Below are 19,989 nucleotides of genomic sequence, written 5' to 3'. Positions count from 1 at the left end.
GACCACAACAGGCTCTCAATGGCAGGCTTCAACTGGCTTCAAACGCTTCGTACAGGCCGTGCAGTCTATTTCTATAAGTCTATGATTTGGACCCAAGTATATTTGGGCCCAAGTATAGTGGGAACGTGGGAACATAAAGCAAAATATTCAGAAAATGTGCCTAATCAGTGCCTAATGTTGTATGAAACTGATTCTTTCATTCTTGATGTTTCGATGTTTGACGATGTTTGTTTTTATATTTTTCATGGAATTTTATTTTCGGTACCGATTTTTCGTATATATAGATATACAATAAGAATGAATAAGAATATAACGAGATAAGCATCCTATCCACATTGATCCACATATATAATCCACAATCCTGACCAATCCTGACTCCTGACAGTCCAGTCAATGTATATCGTCCCTATTTCCCTATTACATATTTCTGTCATGAAAATTCGTCTTAATATTAAATACGCGTATAAACAGTGTATAACGTGCGTTATTACAACGTAGTGAATAAAAATCGTAAGAAATGTCAAGAAGCCACTGTCATGTATTTTCGACTTTATGCCATTCAAATTAAACTAAATATTCTATTTCAATAATAAAAAAAGTATGGAACTTGCGCGAAATTTGATTGCCTGTAAATTGAAACGTTACCTTCTTAAATTACCGAAAAAGTCTTGTTTTTATCACGTAAGACATATCAGGTGACGTAAATTTCTTTTAAATTAAATATTATTAATATAACTGTTGCAAAAAGATGATTAAATATGTTGTATCGTTACTTTATATCAAGAACTCGTATAAATACATTAATTTTTAGCATTGTCAAATGCGTTATCTGTAGTTTTAGGTATGATCGACCACTTTTATTAAAGATTTTCTACTTATTTTTTAGTTCATGTTGTGTATGTATACATTATTGGGATTTACGTAAAATAATTTTTGTTTGTTATTCTTAAAATGTTATATATTCTATTAAAGGTGGAATTATAATTTCATGGAAAATATTTATAATATAGATTGGCTGAAGTAGGAAAGTTGGAAACACCAAAATTACAAGGAAAATATGACACTGGCCAACTAATATTACATAGAGTGTTTGGTTATCGTGGTGTTATATTATTTCCATGGGTAGCAAGAGTTTACGACAGAGATATTCCGAATAAAAGAGACGAGTAATTATAACATATTAATTTATATTAAGACAATGTTAATTTATTATTGTAAGACGCACAATATAATGCTAATTAAAACGATATACGATTCTAGAAGCACGGGTGAAAATTTTAACAGCGTAGAGAAAGAAGTGAAAGGTAGAACTCATACATTTTACCAGGTATTGATCGATCAGAGAGATTGTCCTTACATCGTAAGTACAATACGTTTATGCGTATTTACATAACATACTAATATTAACATAAGTTTCATTTATACGTATATAGCGTGCTCAAACGGAAGCGGTAACGTTTTTGGGAAACCAAGAAAGTAGTCGTAGTTTGTACGCGATACCAGGGTTGGACTATGTTGCTCACGAAGATGTTTTACCTTATACGACGAATGAAAAGACAGCGCTGCAACATGAACTTTTCGATAAATTTCTAATGCATAAGCCGGATCAAGATCCGTGTTTCATTGCGCAAGAAACTCTTAAGGCGTGGCAGAAAAAGAATCATCCGTGGCTGGAATTATCAGATGTACATAAAGAGACAACCGAGAACATTCGTGTTACCGTCATACCATTTTATATGGGCTGTAGGGGAAGTCAAACCACGGCTGTACATTGGGTATGTATTACGGTCGACCGTATATTAGATATAAATAGACTTGTAGTTAATATAAAGCTCATACGCCGATAACGTAATATATATATTATGTAGTGGCGATACTGTATCCGTCTGGAAAATTTGGGTGACCTGAGCGTGCAGTTACGTGAAAGGCATTGGAGAATATTTAGTCTTTCTGGAACATTAGAAACTGTTAGAGGAAGGGGCGTAGTCGGCCAAGAACCTGTTTTATCGAAACTTTTACCCGCCTTTCAATACAGTAGTCATGTGAGTTTACAAGCTGCTAGCGGACATATGTGGTACGTAGTTTCCTATTAAATAATATATTCGCTAGAGGTGTGCGAGAACCCGAAAATGTCGAGAAGTTCTCGGACACATCTAACATCCACACTTTATTAAAAGATATTAGATTTAGTGTGATACTTTTTTTAGGGGTACATTCAGAATGGAAAGAGAAGACGGGTATGCTTTCGATTGTAGAATTCCACCTTTCTCTTTGGAATCGAAAGCGGAAGAATCACCTTCGCCAAATATAAGTTCATAATAAAATTTGCCAGCTTCGAGCAAAAAATAATTACAGTTAAATTCTTTCGATTCATTGAAAATTCAACATCGATCAAAACTAAATTAACTTACGTAGTAATATTTATGATACTGACGGCAATATCAAATTAAAAATATTACAAGTAGGAATTAAGTTGTGTAGGTCTCATGTAATACTTTGATAAACGTGAAAGGTCGATTATTATAAGTGCTCAAATAAAATATAATATACATATAGTTGTTTTTTGTAATTAGAATCATAGTATTGACAAAATAAATGTTGTAAATAATTTTTGAATAATGAAATATTTGATTTATAATATGTGTTGCAACGTAAAATGTTCATTGCTTGAGTTCGAAGAAGTTCGTATTTTATAGTACCGCGTTTCCTCCATAATATGTATCACATTTTTCTCCTCACGTTTCCTTGCGCATTCAGCGGTTCAGCCGTTCAGCGGTGCGCAGGCTTTCAGGAAAAGAAAAAATAACAAACGAAGAAGACAAAGTCGAAGCAAACAGCCCTCGGAAAAACTCTGTATGTATGTAATACATATGATTTTGTAAAAATTTAGATGTGATACTATTAAAATGTTATTAATACTAAATTGAAATGTATTAAAAGAACAATAGATTCTATTAAGTAAACGTGCTACACACGAAGATAAAGACCTAAAAAGTTAATAAATAATACTTATCTTCATTATTGCATTTTTTTCTTTTCGAAAATTAGCTATACTATTTACATAAAAATAAGTGCACAATGTGTAGCAAAATGTGTAGTACACATTGATGAGAACATTTGAAAACTAATACGCGGGAAACTGAGAAGCCGGTAGGGGAGACAGTGTTGGGATATTGCCTATGTCCATGGGCCGTACTCACTGATATATATATATATATAGCAGTGTCGCCAGGTCGCCAGCAATCGAGGGGAATCAAGTACCCCCTCTCTGATGATCAGTCCAGTCTACGGTACGAGCACAGTGGTCTACGGTCTTAGTGGGGGACGTTGGAGTGTGCGCGTGGTGCTGGAATGGGATAGTGGAAGGGGAAAAAGAGGAGAGTAATTGAGGCCAAATTCGGCCTCAACTGGCAACACTGCTCCGTAGGGAAGGAAGCCCCATTCATTTGCTCGATTGCCCACAGATGTTATTGCTCTTTGGTTGATTTGCAAAATAATAAATTCGATTATAATCTGGTAACGAGATTTCTGAATTCTCATTCCTATCCACTCTATCGGCCGAATCATAGTAAAAGTTTCACAATTTCTACTTCCGCGTGATAGTTGGTATATATTTAGAAACCTTCATCGAACCCATTACTGTTGAAGCGAGAAGAATTTGTTCAACGCGATGTGTGAGTTACGCTTTTACTTGCGTTTATATTTTTAGTTTTCGTCACTTTATTTTACATATTATTATGTGTATATAGGACATATTATGTATATACCGTATACACATGGAAATTTAAGTTCATGACATTACAATAAAAATGGAATATTGATAAGCCATTTTGTTTAGCCACTCCCCGACTTCGTCAACCATTTTGACGTATTTAAATATTTAGATAATTTATATTTCTATTAGAAAATCATTGTTGTGAACAAGCGCGACATTGATCACATACCATGAACATTCTTTTGGTAAAATGATGACTTTTTCATAATAATATAATAGTATTGAATAATTCGTATCTGTATTATTATTTATTTTGAATATTTCTATTTATGTGTCTGTATTTATGAATTATATATTTCCTTCTTTGAGATATTTAGAATTTTAGATATACAATCAAATTTTGTTTAACCAAGTAACTATCAACTCGATCGAATAGTATTTCATAATTATTGAAAATATGTTCTGTATTACAATAATGTAACGCATTATTAATGTGTCATTACATTTCTCTTTTATGTAGTAGCGGAACTGACGGATGAACTATTAGCTCAATTGCGTGAAAAGTTTTATGAAGATAGACGTAATGTATTAGCACAAAATGTATGTACTAGAACGCATCCCCTAGAGGCTTGTATTTCACGTAAGGTTTTGGAGAACTCGCAACATGTCTTTACCCATAAGATTGAAACAGAAGGAAAACCTATTACAAACCAAAAACGTTCAGGAAGATGCTGGTTATTTTCAATTTTAAATGTTATAAGATCTACATTTATGAAGCAATACAATTTGGAAGAGTTTGAATTCAGTCAGGCATATTTATTTTTCTGGGATAAGGTTGATATCATAAATAATTAACGTTTCACTGTATTAATTATTATTTATGTTAAACTGTATTATTTATGGATATATCCTTTATTTTATAGATCGAGCGTTGCAATTATTTTCTACACAACGTTGTAAAAAGTGCTATGCGCAACGAACCGGTAGATGGTCGCTTAGTATCATTCTTATTATCTGATCCTATATACGACGGAGGACAATGGGAAATGATTGTTAATGTTATAAACCGTTATGGTCTTGTTCCTAAATGTTGCTTTCCCGAATCGTATAGTTGCGAATCTACTTCTCACATGAATGGCATTTTAAAAAGTAAATTGAGAGAATACTGTAAAGCTCTAAGAGATATGGTGTCCAATGGAGCATCGGATGCAGAACTAGAAAACAAGATTCAAGAACAAATGGTTGTAATTTATCGAATAATTGGTATCTGTTTGGGCATTCCTTCGGAAACAATCACTTGGGAATATTACGATAAATCAAAGAATTACAATTGTATTGGACCAGTTACGCCATTGCAGTTCTATGAGCAATACGTGAAACCGCATTATAACGTCGACGATAAAGTATGTTTAGTAACGGATCCGAGGCCATCTAATCCGTATGGAAAGCTTTATACGATAGATTATTTGGGAAATATAGTAGGTGGAAAAGCAACGTTATACAATAATCAGCCATCTGAATTATTAATGAAATTAGCTGCGGAAAGTATAAAACAAAATGAACCTGTTTGGTTTGGATGCGATATAAACAAACAATCGATAGGCAACCAGGGTATTGACGATATGAAAGCGTACGACTTTGAATCAATGTTTGGAACAAATGTAGTCAATATTACGAAAGCGGATAGATTGATTTATGGAGATTCTATGATGGTTCATGCAATGGTACTTACTGCAGTTTCGATCGACGTAAGTTAATAAAGAACTTTCTTTGGAAGATTGCGAGAGCTTTAATACATACAATGATCTTTTATAAAATTAGTAGCAAATATAAAAAAGATACTAATGTAAAGTATAACATTTTTTCTTTTTCAGGACAAAGGCAAAATTAGAAAGTTTCGAGTAGAAAATTCTTGGGGAGACGATCACGGTCAAAAAGGATATCAATTATTAACGGCAGAATGGTTTTCTGAATTTGTTTTTGAAATAGTCGTTGATAAAAAGATAGTACCTGCAGACGTTTTGGCTGTATTTAAACAGGAACCCATTATTTTACCTGCATGGGACCCTATGGGTACTCTTGCCCACTGATAAATCGTGCCTCGAGCATGCCTACCGATGAATCTTTTTAGTCGACGAAAAAAAGATTGTATTAAGCATTTAAGTTCGAACATAAAATAAACTTTTAAGCACATTCATATAAGAAAGTACAACAAGCTTTTAGTTTGAAATTTTCTGAATTATTTAATAACAATCAAGTTACAACTCTAGAAAATCGGGTGTCCGTGTAGGTGTAATTAATGTAATCCGAGAGAAAAACTAGCCGTGTATATTTCAAACGGTTCCTAAAATTTAGGCTTCCATATATATCTATAATTTAATGCCTAATTTATTATTTAATGGTAATTCTGACTATTAATATTACTGGTGTTGCCTTATGTTTGTTTTTCATTAAAAAATTTCATTTATATTTAAGTTATCTTTAATTTTTCACAAATACATTATTTTTTTATTATTATGTTAAATATAATGATAAACCAAAAAGTATAACGTTAAAGTATTATATTAGACATTCTCTAAATATATACAAATAATAATGTTCTATACATTATATAGAAATAATCATCTAAATTTATGCGTGTGCTTGAAATTTGCATAGTTACAAATTCGAAGAACATAACATTGTATCGAAATCAATAAAAATAATAAGAAAATAAAGACATTTGATTTTTAGTTTTTGTATAATATTTACTAGTTCCTTCTTTGTCGCATCCTCTTTTTAACATCTTTGAGAAAGCTATCTTTAAAAACAAATATTTTGAACATTTTATTTATTTTTCAACATAAATATAAACTTTCATGGGCTTAACTTTAAATATTATGTGTGATGGTGTATCGATCTAATACTAAAATAGTCTATACGATTAATTTTCATTTTATAACAATATTTCAGTTTAGCCCATATACCGAGACACATATTTTGCAAACGAACATCATTTTGACCAATTGCAAATTTATAAATATTTCTTATGATTGTTTTTGGTATTTTTATATGACCTTGTTGAATTAAACTTAAAACAGCGTACAACTTACAACGAGCAACCAAACATGGATCTCCGAGGCGCATTGCTAATTGTAATTGCTTTACAGAAATTTTTCCTGCCATTTCAGCCTGTAGAAAAAGATGTTACTTTCAGTTTTATCTTCTCGTATAGGGGAAGAGATAAAATAATTCAATTATTCGATTTAAGGATTATTTCAATATCTGTCGTACCTTGTATTACGTCTATCTTTTATATTTAATTGAATATATCGTTCAACTTACACAGTGCTGATATTCATCTCCTAACGCAGAAAATGCTCCACCTAAAGTGGACAACCAAGACATAGCATGATCAACTTCTCTCCTCTCCAATATCATCTGCGTTATGCTATTATTCCTAAAATAAAAGCATAAAATACCATTAGATATTATTTTTCAGCCTAGTAGTATTCAGCCTAGATCTAGATTAAAACGTTTGTCTTACCATTTATAATCTAAAAACTGTTTCTTCGGTGTACGTATTTTCATGAAAATTATTATCAAATTTGTCTCATCCGAGACTCTGCGTTCTGACCATTTTAACAATTTTTTATATGCAGCTGTATGATACGTTTGCGAATTTATTAATGTTGCAACGTAAGCCGATACAAGATGAGCGCTATATCCTTTTTTATTTAAGCAAACTGTATTTACTTTAACTATTTTGTGTCTATTATATTTGTTGTTTATATTGGTATATATATGATCCGTGTCTCTATTTTCTTTCACTTTTGGTTCGTACTTAATTACCGCATAAGATGTAACAATGACACTGTCAAAAATTCTCCTTCCTTTATGTATAATTAATTTTATCGGATTATCCATTTTCTTTAATTTGACGAAATGATTGCCCTTTTAGTTGCATAACAATATTGTTTTATTAAATCATAACAATATAAGTAATACATATTAGAATTGTTTATCACAAATATACTGTTACGAGCAGCACGGTAACTCTTTCCATTAATTAAATTAGAATTTTAATGTCAGTACGAAGAGAAACCGTATAAAACTTTGTAAAAAGTATTACTAAGCCAGCATATACTTTCGACTTTGAACATTTTTAACACATCGGTAAATATCTTGCTATGTATATATTTACAGGCAAGTAACTGCTCGTTAGATGATTTGAGGTTAAGAAATCAATTGTACAATATTTTAGTACATATGCAATTGAATGACAGAACGATAGAAGAGCGAAGAATGGTAAGGATTACAACAATACGAATAACTGAAACGAAAATTTTATGTATTACGATTATAAAAACCGTGCTCGCAGCTATTGCTTATACAAAAACAAATATATTTATAAATATATATACATATTGCAATGAAAAAGAAATTGCTGTAAATATTATTTGATCCGAAAAGATGATTTAGTTGTTTTGAATTGGCTCCTGTGATTGGTTACCGTAGAAAAGATATAATGGCCGTTTAAAAACAAGGAATCGATAAATAAAATATATAATAACAAACATTATATCATTAGTCTGAACAAATAATTCAATTCATCGTACATAAATTAATCGTAAATAAATAGTGAAATAGGTGCAAGTAAAAACTTGATTAAAACACCATAACACAATATTTTTGAGATATTCTTCTTTCAGATATATTATATTAACATGTATATAATTTGAATAAATAACCACTATTTTTGTAAAATGTTCTTCAAAATGTTTTCCGAATGAAATGATTACGTTGTAAAAGAAAAGATTGATCAAGATGATCACAGCAGATATTACAGTAAACTAGTTGAAATTAGGCGATCTGGTTCGGGGAATGTAGAACGTGTTTTGCGCCACTGTGCGCGGTATACAACGGCGCAGTTATTGGCATTTCCCAAAATTCAACTGACCAATGACAGTCGACGATCTGAACACACCTCTGCGACGGGCCAATAGGAGCCCCGGTATCTATTGTTGCGGTATAGTAATTGGGGCAACGTGTGACAATTGAAATTCTGTTTGCCGCGTAATATTTATAACAAAATGAAAAAGGGATCATCTGTAAAAATTGGCAGAGTTTTTAAAGATGTAATTGAACCGGTCTCTCGAATAGATTTGACGTTCCAAAGGGTATTATCGCTTTGGCAAGCGGTTGACTCGTACGTCGCTGGATGTCTACGAGTACCCCACCTTGCGATTCGGCCTAAGCTTTGACGAGAGATACCTCTATTGGTATTGGGGTCCCCGACTCGATCGTCGCAGGTTGGACTTACCCCGTTTGTCACTGAGAATTCAGAAATCGCGTTCTACGATTCTACGTTACCGCAGTGTAATATACTACCGAAAGGGTCCGCCCGTTTCTCAGTGATATATCCGCGAGGGACTCTTAAAACGTTTGAACGGATTCTTGTAGATTTTTCTAAATAAAGCGTCTCTCGTTGCTGACATTTCCTACATTAAACACGCGACGGCAAGGTATGGCGTTTTTGAGAACGGTGCCGCGTTGCAGTGCCGGTAAAAAGTTGAGGAAGTGTGTGCCACTTCCTGTCGGGTTTCTCGAGAACGTAACGAAACCATCGGTGCAGTTGGTGCAGGTGCACGAACGTGAATACACCGGCGCTGCTGCTGACGTGAAGCCGGCTCCACGACAGATCGACCCTTTGGATTTGAAGTTTAACGATCCGATTGCGGCTTTTAAAAGCAAAACCACCTTAGAGCTTCTACGTGCTTACGTCGTCTATCAACTATGTTCCGTCGAGTTAATCGCCGAAAACAATATGAAGGTAAGCGTTCCGAGACATGATCTGTCTCATTCGAAGCGAACACTATACATATATTTCTCAGAACTCGTACAGCGTGTGTGCCGGTACACCAACGTACCTAAATATGTACATTTATTCTTCTCGTATTTCTCGTAACGTATTTCACAGATATTCAATGTTAGGCTTCTCTATATACGCTACTTACAACCGAACCGTCGCAATCGGCATCGTTGCGGTTCCGGTTACGATGACATCAGAAGGTTATTCTTGAGATTTTATATCCAAAAGTTGTAGCGAAGCGATCGTACAAATCAGACGATGAACAAACTCCATAAATCGAGTGTTATCCTCCTAACCTTTGTACAATTTGTATATGTAGTTTCTTCTTTAGTCGCATCTTATTCCTATTTAATTCATTACATTGACAATTAAAAATTGACAGAAAATGTATATCGATTCTGTATTATTAATGGTCCTCTCGAAACGATTGGAAAATCGTCAGCCTAACCACAGGTCGAGCAAACTGTACGATACTGTAGCACGGTGATAAACCGTCTAGTCTAGCGGAAACCTAGATATGTATGTACGTTGAAAGTAACGAACCTGTCGTTACAATTACTGTGATGAGATTTTTCATACGTCTCGTGGTTGTGTTCTACTAGATATGTATGTAAGTAGAATTATACGCCGCGCGTATACATGCGTACGTATGACATACATATATTATATATACATACGAGTACATATATTTATAGCGTATGCGTATGTATATAAAAAATGTGCCTCGAATGTGATATCGATAATAATTAACATGGCGGGGACGTTTCGTTCGAAAATCCTGGGAGACGAACGAATCGATTCGATCGGTCGATCCCTCCAGACCAGATGTGACTTTTCCTTCTTTTAATTTTAGAATAGCAGGCCGGACAATGACGTTTTTATTGAAAGCATCAGAGATTTGTACGCGGTTTATGGCACGCCGCGACGACGTGGCATGCAGCGTTATTGATTTTAGTAATACTTAATACATACTACATACATACATCGAATCGACCTGGCAATATTGTGGCAAACTTGTACCAGCTACCAATTACGTAACACCCGAGGAATGACTGGAAGAACATCAAAATTCATGTTTCGATAGCAGCGAAATTAATGTCCTCGGATTACACAGGACTCACGTAATTCAGATTTACTTGAATTGCAACAAACTGGAGCGAAGTAGAAATTTCTTTTTTTCCTTGATACGTTTAATGGGTTGAAAATAATATAACAGTATATATATACTATATTCTTAACTTGTTCTCAGAGACAACGAGTTCTTCTTTGCTAAAAATTCGAATAAAATCAACTTTGTTCGAATACACGCCTACCATGAAAATTGATTTCTACACGCGGTGAAAGGATAATGCTACTAGCACGTGACCAGCGTGGGTTCACGAAAGAGTAATTCTTTCAACAATAATATGTGCGGTTTGTATCGAATCATTTCTGCCAGGGGTCGTACAATGCAGTCGCCTAACTGGTGTCGCGTCAGGCTCGGATCGGACCGATCTCGATCGTTTTGACCGAATCCGGACTCCGGACCGATCTCGAGAATCCAGAGGACCGAGTCTTGTACTTGTTGGTTCGGCTCGATTGGAATCGAATCGTGCCGAAAATGCTCGAAGATCCATCGTTGGAACTGTTCGTACTTTCGTACTAGTTTTTGTTGTACACGTGGGTTTCGAGTTTCGAGTCTAGTGCATAACGCTGTATGTAAATAGTCAGAGTTGGGCATTAATCGATTAAAATTTTAATCATGATTGATTGATGTGTACAATTAAAAAAAGAAATCATCGAAAAATCGACGATTGGATCAATCTATTGATGAAGTTAATCGTCAATCGTTGATTAAAAAAAGAAATCATCGAAAAAAACATAAAAGCACGTAAACAGAATTTATCTTATAGACTATAGACCAAATGACAATACACCTAAAATCAGTTTACATTTTTGTCAGTATTCATATACAGTTTGGTTCCGTATTTCATTTCGAAATTTCAGCAGTTAATCATTAATCAATTATCCGATTGACGATTACAATTGATAGGAATGTAATCGTTAATCGCAATTAACGACTAAAGTAGAAATTTAATCGTTAACCGCAATTAACGACTAAACTAATTGTTAATTGAAATAATTGTTAATTGCGATTCGTCAATCGTTGATTACATTTTTGCCCAACTCTGGCTGTAGTTTAGCAGAGCTCGTGGCAGGTTTGGACACAGTTTGCGGCAGTGTGGCCTTACTTGCTAATACAATAGCGAAGGCGTTTTGTCAACATCCATGCATTTTACTCTAACAGAAGAATTCTTTGCGCAACTGCGAAAGCTCATCAATTTCAACAAACCGGGATATACTCTGCTTGTTGTATTCTAAATATTCTAATACGTGACCCATTCAAACGCGTATTTAGACTTCGAAGAATTTTATTGTGATCTGCCCATTGAATAGTCGTCCGAATGCGTCCGCGACACGGTAATCCATTCTTTCCAGAGTATTATATCGATTTTAATTTATGTAGGCTTTTGTTCTTGTTCGAGGACAGGATTAAGCTGGGGTTCTATTCTAAATGTCGTTACCAGCAAACTGCTACGATAAATAAAAACATGACGCGATCGCATAGACTTTTTCCTTTCACACCAGGCATTTCTAACCAATTTCTACAATAGCGCAAACATTTTTTGTTGTTGCTTGTTTCGTAATAATTTCTGTGCCATTTTATTCTCGACAGTTTTTATGCTCGTTTCCTTCGTTTGTTCGCCACATTTTTAAATGCGAGCGACGCGAAGCGCGGCTAAAGGACTTTTCATTTATAAACGATGCACTACATTGCAAAAAACAATACTGTCATACATAAGTATGAGTGACACGTATACCAATTATCTACCGCCTCTTCGTATCTTATAAATAGTGCAAATATCCACGCGGTGGTAAATCCTATTATGTATCTCCTAAATATCATATAATTACGAAAAACAAACTCCTGCCACACGATGAACGTCTATTAACGTCGGAACGGATAAAACAATTTAAATTCAACAAACATCCCACCTGAAATCTTCTAATTTAATTAATTTTATATTTAATCTAACGAAATGGAAGTTGAAAATTAATTCGGTATAAAATAAATTGAAATTTTTACCTCGATATAAAATCTAGTTAGATTAAATTCGATCCAAAACAAATTTCAATGCAATTAATTTATATTTTGAATTTATGAGATATCCAGCTTGGAAATTCTCATTAACGCTTTCAGTCACATCACAGCTTCATTGGAAAAATGTGTCGCGAAGCGTCCCAATAGTTGAATTAGTTTAGATTGTTGATTTTACGATTGCTACGTAATTAGAGAATTTGCTGTACTTTTTTCGAATAAAATGTAGTTTTATGTTGTACATTTAAATACCGAGCATCAATTAAATTGCTATTGCGTTTGGATTATATTTGTTAACATCGTACCAACTGAGGGTTAAATAGTTTTCCACGGTGGGAGAAGAGACTTTTTCTAAAACGAACCTTGCGAACTGGAGAAAAAGCAAATTGCAATCAAAGTCTGCAGCTTCTTTTATCGCGGTGCGGTGCGGCGACCCCTCTGCTCTGCTTCGGAGCATATTCGCTCCATCGTCGCGGTCATTATACATCGTTTGGTATGTAACGAAAATTCTCTTCTTCCTCACTAATTATAGCCCGGTTTTTGCCGGGTACGTAAATAGAGGGACGGCGTTCTCGGTGATTCGCTTCCTGCCTCGAATGTGAGAGCCCGCAGCCGCCGATATCGATTATTATCGATTTTTCAAGTGCGACACGATTCCCGACGTGTCGCCAACAACCATCTCGCAACAGTCGCAACTGGAATGCTACTTTTTCTTCGAGGACTGAACGTTTTTCCAGATCGAACGTATTCGTCGTTTTCTCGCTTTCCAATCTTCCTCTTCCGAGTTTGCTTTTATTTCATTACGCGAGCATTGTGTCGTTTATTATACGCCAGCGCGTCAATTATCCGTCTTTCGACGCCGTTCCTGTGTAAAATAATTATAATCGACGCTTTTAATCATCGAGTCCTATTCACCGAGATCTTCGCCTTCGATTCGAAACGTGAAAACTTAGGTCCTGCAGAATGATTGATTTTTTAATTAAAAAGCGTCACAAAATAAAAATCTAGCACTGACAGGCGTACGCTCGAAAAGAAAAGAATTAATCCATTTAATAGTTTTATCCGTTACTCGGTCGTTGCGTCACGCTCGAGGAAGTTCCACTGCTAATCTCGATGATTCACTCGTCATTATGCCGACGAATTATATTGCGTCAGACGAGCAAACTTTTTGCCATGTCCAATTAAATAGTATCAGGCGATTTCGCGTTTGTACGCTACTTCGGTATTTCCAGGATTAAACGAGCAATCGAATTCGACGGCCGATTATAATCGACCTATCCCATTTTTATCGAATCGATAATATGCAGTCTATCAACGATTTTCAAGTGTCCCGATAATTAGCCGGACAGTAGCGATAACGCGCCACTAGTCTGCAGATAGTGTCGCGTTTGAACACCATTTCAAACAGACCAGAAGATCTGTTTGTTTAGTACTTGAAATCGAATTGATCGAGTCAAATCGAGGACCTATAGTTCCTATAAAATTGCTGGAATTCATTAAAATATGTATGTTCGTGTTATGAAATAGGTTCAAACTAAATACTTGATTGAAATAGACCGAAAAGACCACAAATTTAAATAATTAATAATTAATACATAGTCGAGTTCAAGTCTTTCGAAGCAACGTGCATCGGTCAGTTTTCTTCGCTTCTCGAGCGCTAACGCCACGTTCTGTTTCTAAGCGAATATTATTTTCTTGACAATTAAGAATGGATTTTTATACTACAGGCATTTATCTCTGTTTCTACTAAAAAAATAACTAGGATGGGAATGTTGTAACTTTTTTTGGTACGGTTAGGTATAATCAACATTTCTCCATTGATGCAAATCTTTAAGACATGTTACCGCGAGAGGTTCAAAATAAACACTGTTCTTTTTATTTTATATTAACAGATAAGAAGCCCTCACACGCGTCGAACAACGGAATGTAATTATACACAAAAGCAGACTTTATCAGTCAATTTTCATACAATCGCACGCAATATTTAAAGAACGGTTTCGTTAGAATCGTGTGTTCGGTATCCGGGGAATTACTGTGCTCGATACAGATGAGCGATAAACCACATCAATATACATTCGATGTATCGCGGATAACATCGAATAATCCTATAAATAGAATTCGCAATATGTACCGCAGATTCTTACGTGAACACTTTTTTCGGGTTTTCCCTTACGTTTTCTGCTTTTCCGGCTTCGGTGCTTAATCTTGTAATCTGATAAGCATTTTATTTCTATCTTGCCCCTCGATTTTCCGTAAGGTCCTTAAGCGTTCAATTCGTTAACTATTGCTCCTTCGTCCTCTTTCTGCATACATACATGCACAGTGGGCCATTATGGCCCAGGTATATCCGTGTGAACTGTGAACCACTACCGATCCAGTTACAAAACTTCTTTATTTTGTTATGGGACTTTGACCAACTGGTTTTTGGCATTTTTCTTATTAAAATATTTCAACTTTATTTAGTGCTCCGAAAGTCGATGACCAGCGCGAGTCGGTCTCTCCGGATCTGGTGGCGGCTACGGCCGACCGGAGCAATAATGTTTTAGCATACGAATTTTCATCTTGTAGCATTTGTTTGCCAAGATGGAGCGGTATTTTCTGATTCAGAAGAAAAGAATTAACATACGTGTTTGTTGAACTCGGACTGGAATCTTCGTCACGTGTTACGTTGTTATGAGGCAACGGGGTTAACTAACTTCTACGATAGTGAAGATAATAATGGCGCGACGGACTAGACGCAGCACGTTTCAACGGCGTTATCAAATTTAGCCCTGATGCGTAACCTTGAGGACATGTGTTGCCACAATGTTATCGCTCCCGAAGAGTATCGAACAAGTTCATGATCTCAGGCGAGATGTCGGCAACGAACATAATCTGGCGGCCAGCATTTTCGGCAGATGTTACGTCGGAATGTATGGAAAACTTCGAACCGGAAGCTTTATTGAATGTGAGCCCTGGTCGTCGAATATCTTACAAAGATGAACGACGACGTCCTTCAAGAACTGGATGAGGAACCAGTTCCCCGACGTCGGAAATAATAGGACCGTAGCCAGATGTATCGGGTTGTCCAGAAATCTTGTAACGATCTTCATGTAAACGACGCGACGACGCCCTGTGCCTTTGGTCGCGTTCGTGTTCTTCGTTCAGAATAGCGTGCACATTTCGACCAAACATTGCACAATGCTCTATCGCAAGTTTATGTTTACTTTTCCATTCGTATAAAAAGAACACACGTTGTCGGTTTTCTATCACAATTTCATCATATTAATCTTACAAAATTGAATCTAACGAAAAACAGGTTTTTATATGTCAAGAGGTTAAAATAGATAAAGTTAAAAAGACTGTTTTGTTAAGAAATACTGTATCGTTTTTTAACCGGTAGTTGCACAAAAAAGTTTCAGTAACAAGATTGTATATCTGGACCCCATTGACCAAAGTATTTATAGTACCTTCGTACAATGTAAACATTCTAAAATGAAAAAGGAACAATTTTTAAGGAAGGGGGACATTAAAGAACAAACGATCGCGGTTTTTGTATCAATATGCTCGTGTTAATTTAACAATAGTAAACGTGCATATTGCGAACGAAAATTTTAGGACAACTTAATGTTTGAAATTATGATAGAAATGCTAAAAATGATATTCTGTTTTAAAAACGTTTAACGATCCCGAATTTTTGCCGGTGACCTACACATCGACGCGACGTCGCACCTATCGATCGATATCGATGCGATTAGACACGATCCCGAAGCTATCTATGACAAATCGCCCTGGAATTTCTGTACAAGTCATTGCTACCGACACCGATTACCGGGCATTAACAAATCTATAACCATGCTTGCTAACTGGAATTACTGGAATACACACGACGTTCTTATCGCGGTGTAGTTAACGATTTAAGCTTCAGATAACACCTTGCTTATCTTTTATTGACCGTCGATGTGTGGTAAGCATCTCTTAACCCTCGCTCCCTGGCTAATCGTTTTCAGAAACAGGTACATATGTATTATGCGCGATACTTGACTTCTGGAGTTCCACAAAAAAAAGGAGATTTGGTTTTTCCACGATCGATGCTCGAAAGTACTTCTGGAAATATTTGTTTTAACGCTAACCGTACCGCGATCGGTTCTACGTTTTTTATTCCGTAATCATTGAAATTATAAATGAAATTTTTACATGGAAAAATATATTTTTATTCTGCCAACATGAAACGAGTTGTCACAGGTCTCTGTTTCTTCGCATCTATCGAAACCTGTGCAATTTGTCATTGAAATGGCGCGTAACGTCACGAATGTTACCAGCAATAAATTGAATCGATGTGGATACAATGTTTGCCAGTTACGTAAGATCAAGGACGAAATAATATTTCTCTTGATGCAGGAAACAGTCAAACTATTATCCATATCGTATATGAAATAGAAAAGTATGTGTGTATGTATGTATGATCCCATCGATCTGATTCGGTGGGTCTGTCGCACGGGTCTTCCGCATGGGTGTTGTCTATCTGTCGGGATTGAAATCGTCGGAGCGCGGTGGTTGTAAATAATCGGTCGGTTCGGAGCCGATTCGTGCGCGTTTTTTGTCTGCCATAACAATCTTTTTCAGGTATACCGCCAGTGAGCACGCCGCGAGTAGCTAAAGTATTTACTATATGTATTATACTATTTAAACGAAGCAGGAATATAAGAAACTTTTCCTTTTTTAATCGCTTCTCGATTCAATGACGAGAATCGCCGTCGGAAGTTTTCAAGCTGTATGTTATCTTGTTTCAAAGTAGCTTTTCGAGAGAGTTGGCATAAGCTAACGGAAATGAAAGAATATAAATATCTACAGATTACAGCTAAATCTAAGCTAAATCTGCCCAGACAGTTACCTTAATTTTCCACGTGTTATCAAAGGCACGCGTGATTTGTCGCTTTCAAGTTATAAATCGGACTACATACATACTTTACTATTGCCAGGCTTCGAATCGATAGCCAAATTGGTAGTTTTCCACCGCACCGGGGCGGGGGTTGTCATTCGCAAATATCACTAGCCCTTTCATCGAACACCTAACATTCTGTACGGTCGTACCATTGCTCTTTTTTACGTAGCTATTAAATGTAATAGCTGTGGTCTGCCTTCGATTATTATACTCTGTCCATATTTGTTGAATAATTCAGATTTATGCTGGCATTCGGACGTGCGCGTTATTTATATCGGGCGTTATATGTACATATAAAATTTATACGGTACCTCACGGAATTGGGTTGAGCTAAAATTTCGCTACACACCGGCGAAATTGAATGAATACGGTCACTGCATCGCGGGAGAACTTATCGATCGTGAAAACTGTTACCGCGATCTCGAAGCACGATCCAAAAAATTTATTCTCAATCTTGAAGCATATATCTTTCGAAAATACGAAGCATTTGTACGTGCGAAAATACTACTATTATAATAACTTGCAGTCTACATATATGAAAAATTCCATCCAAACGAATTTTTTTACTGCAAAGGATTAACAATAATATATTAAATAATCATATTTGTCCAAATAGAAAAATCGAGAGGATCGAAGAAGCAGTCGTTACAGCATATCTCAACTTTCCAGTTGTTCAGTCGGTAAATTACTTCCACGATGTGGAATTTTTATAGTTGCTCGTTAGACAGTCCACATGATAAGGACCACGGGCAAATCAGTGTTACCGATAATAACTTTTCCTGCCCTTCCCGTTGCGTTTCAATAACAAACCCGGAGAGCATGCTCGTGCAAGAAGCAATCATCACGTGCCAGCCAGACAGACAGACCGACCAACACCATCTATCTGAAACGTATTCATCACGTGCTAGACTGATTGATTAAGAAATAAATGTCTCTCTAATTAGTCCGGTCACTCATTAACCAGGAAGTGATAAGTGTAATCGTGAATGGGTTAATCGTTGACCCCGATTAATCATCGTCGGCGAAATACATCCGCGATTTATAACGGTAATTGACGAAAAGGAAATTGAATGATTTAATCAGCTTGGCTTATCTTTATCTCCTTATGACCTGTACGCAGCCGTACAATCATCTTCGTAAGAAAATACATTTTCATTGAACATGTTGAACGCCATGGTGGTAATCAATAATCATGGTCGACACTCGTTCTCAAAGAAACCAGTTTTGGTTGTGTAGTGGTTTTCTTTTCGCGAGGCGTGCGATTCAGATTCCAATGAATGCCGCCGACAATTGAAAGAACGTTTCAGCGATTTCGTTGAACTTTGGCTTGGTCGCACGCGTGAACCGACCTTAACACATCGTCGATCGCGTATGTCGAACGTGTGACAGTCGCGTGGATGTTTATGGAAAGATTTCGAAATGGTGGCGTATCGTCTAGCAACCGTCTGACCGAAGTCTGACAGCTCCGACGCCGCGCCACGCCGCGCCGCGACGGTACCGCCATGAGGCAACAGTCTGTAGTTCACTTTGAGTCAGCATTTCAGGGTTACGGTGTCTGCGATCGGCCAAGTGAATGCGCACCGATGCACCGGCACGGCGACAGCACGGTGCATCGTTGCATCCGTCTCTCGCCAATCGACCATCTCGCTTGTCTCTCGCTTACGCGCGTTTTTCTTGGCGCCTGGCGCCGCGCTATATTCGCCTCCAACGAAAAATGCTAACACTTTGAGGACGAATGCCGACAGGTAGTATTCTCTCCGTAACTGTCGCATCTTCGTCTATGCCGAGCTACACTTCTAGAAGAGATACTACATTCAAGCAAGTTACTTTTGTTTGCCGGGTCGAAACGACACCAGACACAATATCGGCACGATCGAATTATTTGTGTAACTAGCGATTAAAGTTACGGACTTGACATTTATGGTAGAGGTACACGAATTCTTAGCTTCGCTTATTACATAATTATGTGTAATTATGACCGTAACAGGAGGAATACGATGATAACTTACAACCACAATTACGACTGCAAAGGCACGCTACAAAGAATGTAGTTGAACTAAAAAGGAACCTTATTCGTAGAAAAAACAGCACCGACAAGTTCTGCTAATGCGCAGAACAGACACGAAGTCTCAAGAGTTCATTAACCCCGAATACTTACATATGTATGTAGTCGCATACGCGTTGAAGCCTATGGATAACTGAACTGTAATGTAAAATACTCTAGTCCCTTTGCGATCGAAACGAAAGCTTTTCACCGGTGCTCGGCGAGTCATCGGAGCGGCGAACATTCGAGTGCGAATGAATGAAAGAATGATGGAAGGAGAGAGAAAGGGTTCTCATTGGATTCAACCGAAACGACA

General features: G+C 36.4%; 4 protein-coding genes across 6 annotated transcripts in view; 3 read left to right on the top strand and 1 right to left on the bottom strand.

Moving 5' to 3' along the window:
- The first annotated feature begins 438 nt into the window (after positions 1-438).
- Positions 439-3,479, top strand: Poldip2 (DNA polymerase delta interacting protein 2). Of its 2 annotated transcripts, none has more exons than XM_076420291.1 (6): positions 439-695; positions 1,011-1,166; positions 1,261-1,360; positions 1,434-1,775; positions 1,869-2,074; positions 2,208-3,479. In XM_076420291.1, exons 1-6 carry the CDS (start codon positions 601-603, stop codon positions 2,317-2,319), a joined length of 1,011 nt encoding a protein of 336 aa, XP_076276406.1. In that variant the 5' UTR covers positions 439-600; the 3' UTR covers positions 2,320-3,479. The 2 variants fall into 2 exon arrangements, with proteins under 2 accessions (XP_076276406.1, XP_076276407.1); XM_076420292.1 differs by lacking the exon at positions 439-695 and adding an exon at positions 744-841.
- Positions 3,446-8,520, bottom strand: LOC143207150 (uncharacterized protein F58A4.6). Its single transcript, XM_076420293.1, has 3 exons — positions 7,242-8,520; positions 7,040-7,154; positions 3,446-6,886 (listed from the first exon to the last, which is right to left on the bottom strand). Exons 1-3 carry the CDS (start codon positions 7,619-7,621, stop codon positions 6,593-6,595), a joined length of 789 nt encoding a protein of 262 aa, XP_076276408.1. The 5' UTR covers positions 7,622-8,520; the 3' UTR covers positions 3,446-6,592.
- Positions 3,532-6,447, top strand: LOC143207148 (bleomycin hydrolase). Of its 2 annotated transcripts, none has more exons than XM_076420289.1 (4): positions 3,532-3,674; positions 4,236-4,549; positions 4,639-5,463; positions 5,590-6,447. In XM_076420289.1, exons 1-4 carry the CDS (start codon positions 3,671-3,673, stop codon positions 5,803-5,805), a joined length of 1,359 nt encoding a protein of 452 aa, XP_076276404.1. In that variant the 5' UTR covers positions 3,532-3,670; the 3' UTR covers positions 5,806-6,447. The 2 variants fall into 2 exon arrangements, with proteins under 2 accessions (XP_076276404.1, XP_076276405.1); XM_076420290.1 differs by lacking the exon at positions 3,532-3,674 and adding an exon at positions 3,709-3,960.
- A 392-nt stretch (positions 8,521-8,912) lies between the features above and the next one.
- Slga (proline dehydrogenase slgA) overlaps positions 8,913-19,989 on the top strand; it is a 34,979-nt gene continuing 23,902 nt past the window's right edge. The window contains exon 1 of the mRNA XM_076420268.1: positions 8,913-9,527. Coding sequence (XP_076276383.1) covers positions 9,222-9,527 — 306 coding nt within the window. The 5' untranslated portion in view covers positions 8,913-9,221. The remainder of the gene's footprint in view (positions 9,528-19,989) is intronic.

The sequence above is a fragment of the Lasioglossum baleicum genome, chromosome 3 (genome assembly GCF_051020765.1).
Source record: "Lasioglossum baleicum chromosome 3, iyLasBale1, whole genome shotgun sequence".
NCBI classification, from domain to species: Eukaryota; Metazoa; Arthropoda; class Insecta; order Hymenoptera; family Halictidae; genus Lasioglossum; species Lasioglossum baleicum.
This window is presented reverse-complemented; position numbering and strand designations above follow the sequence as displayed.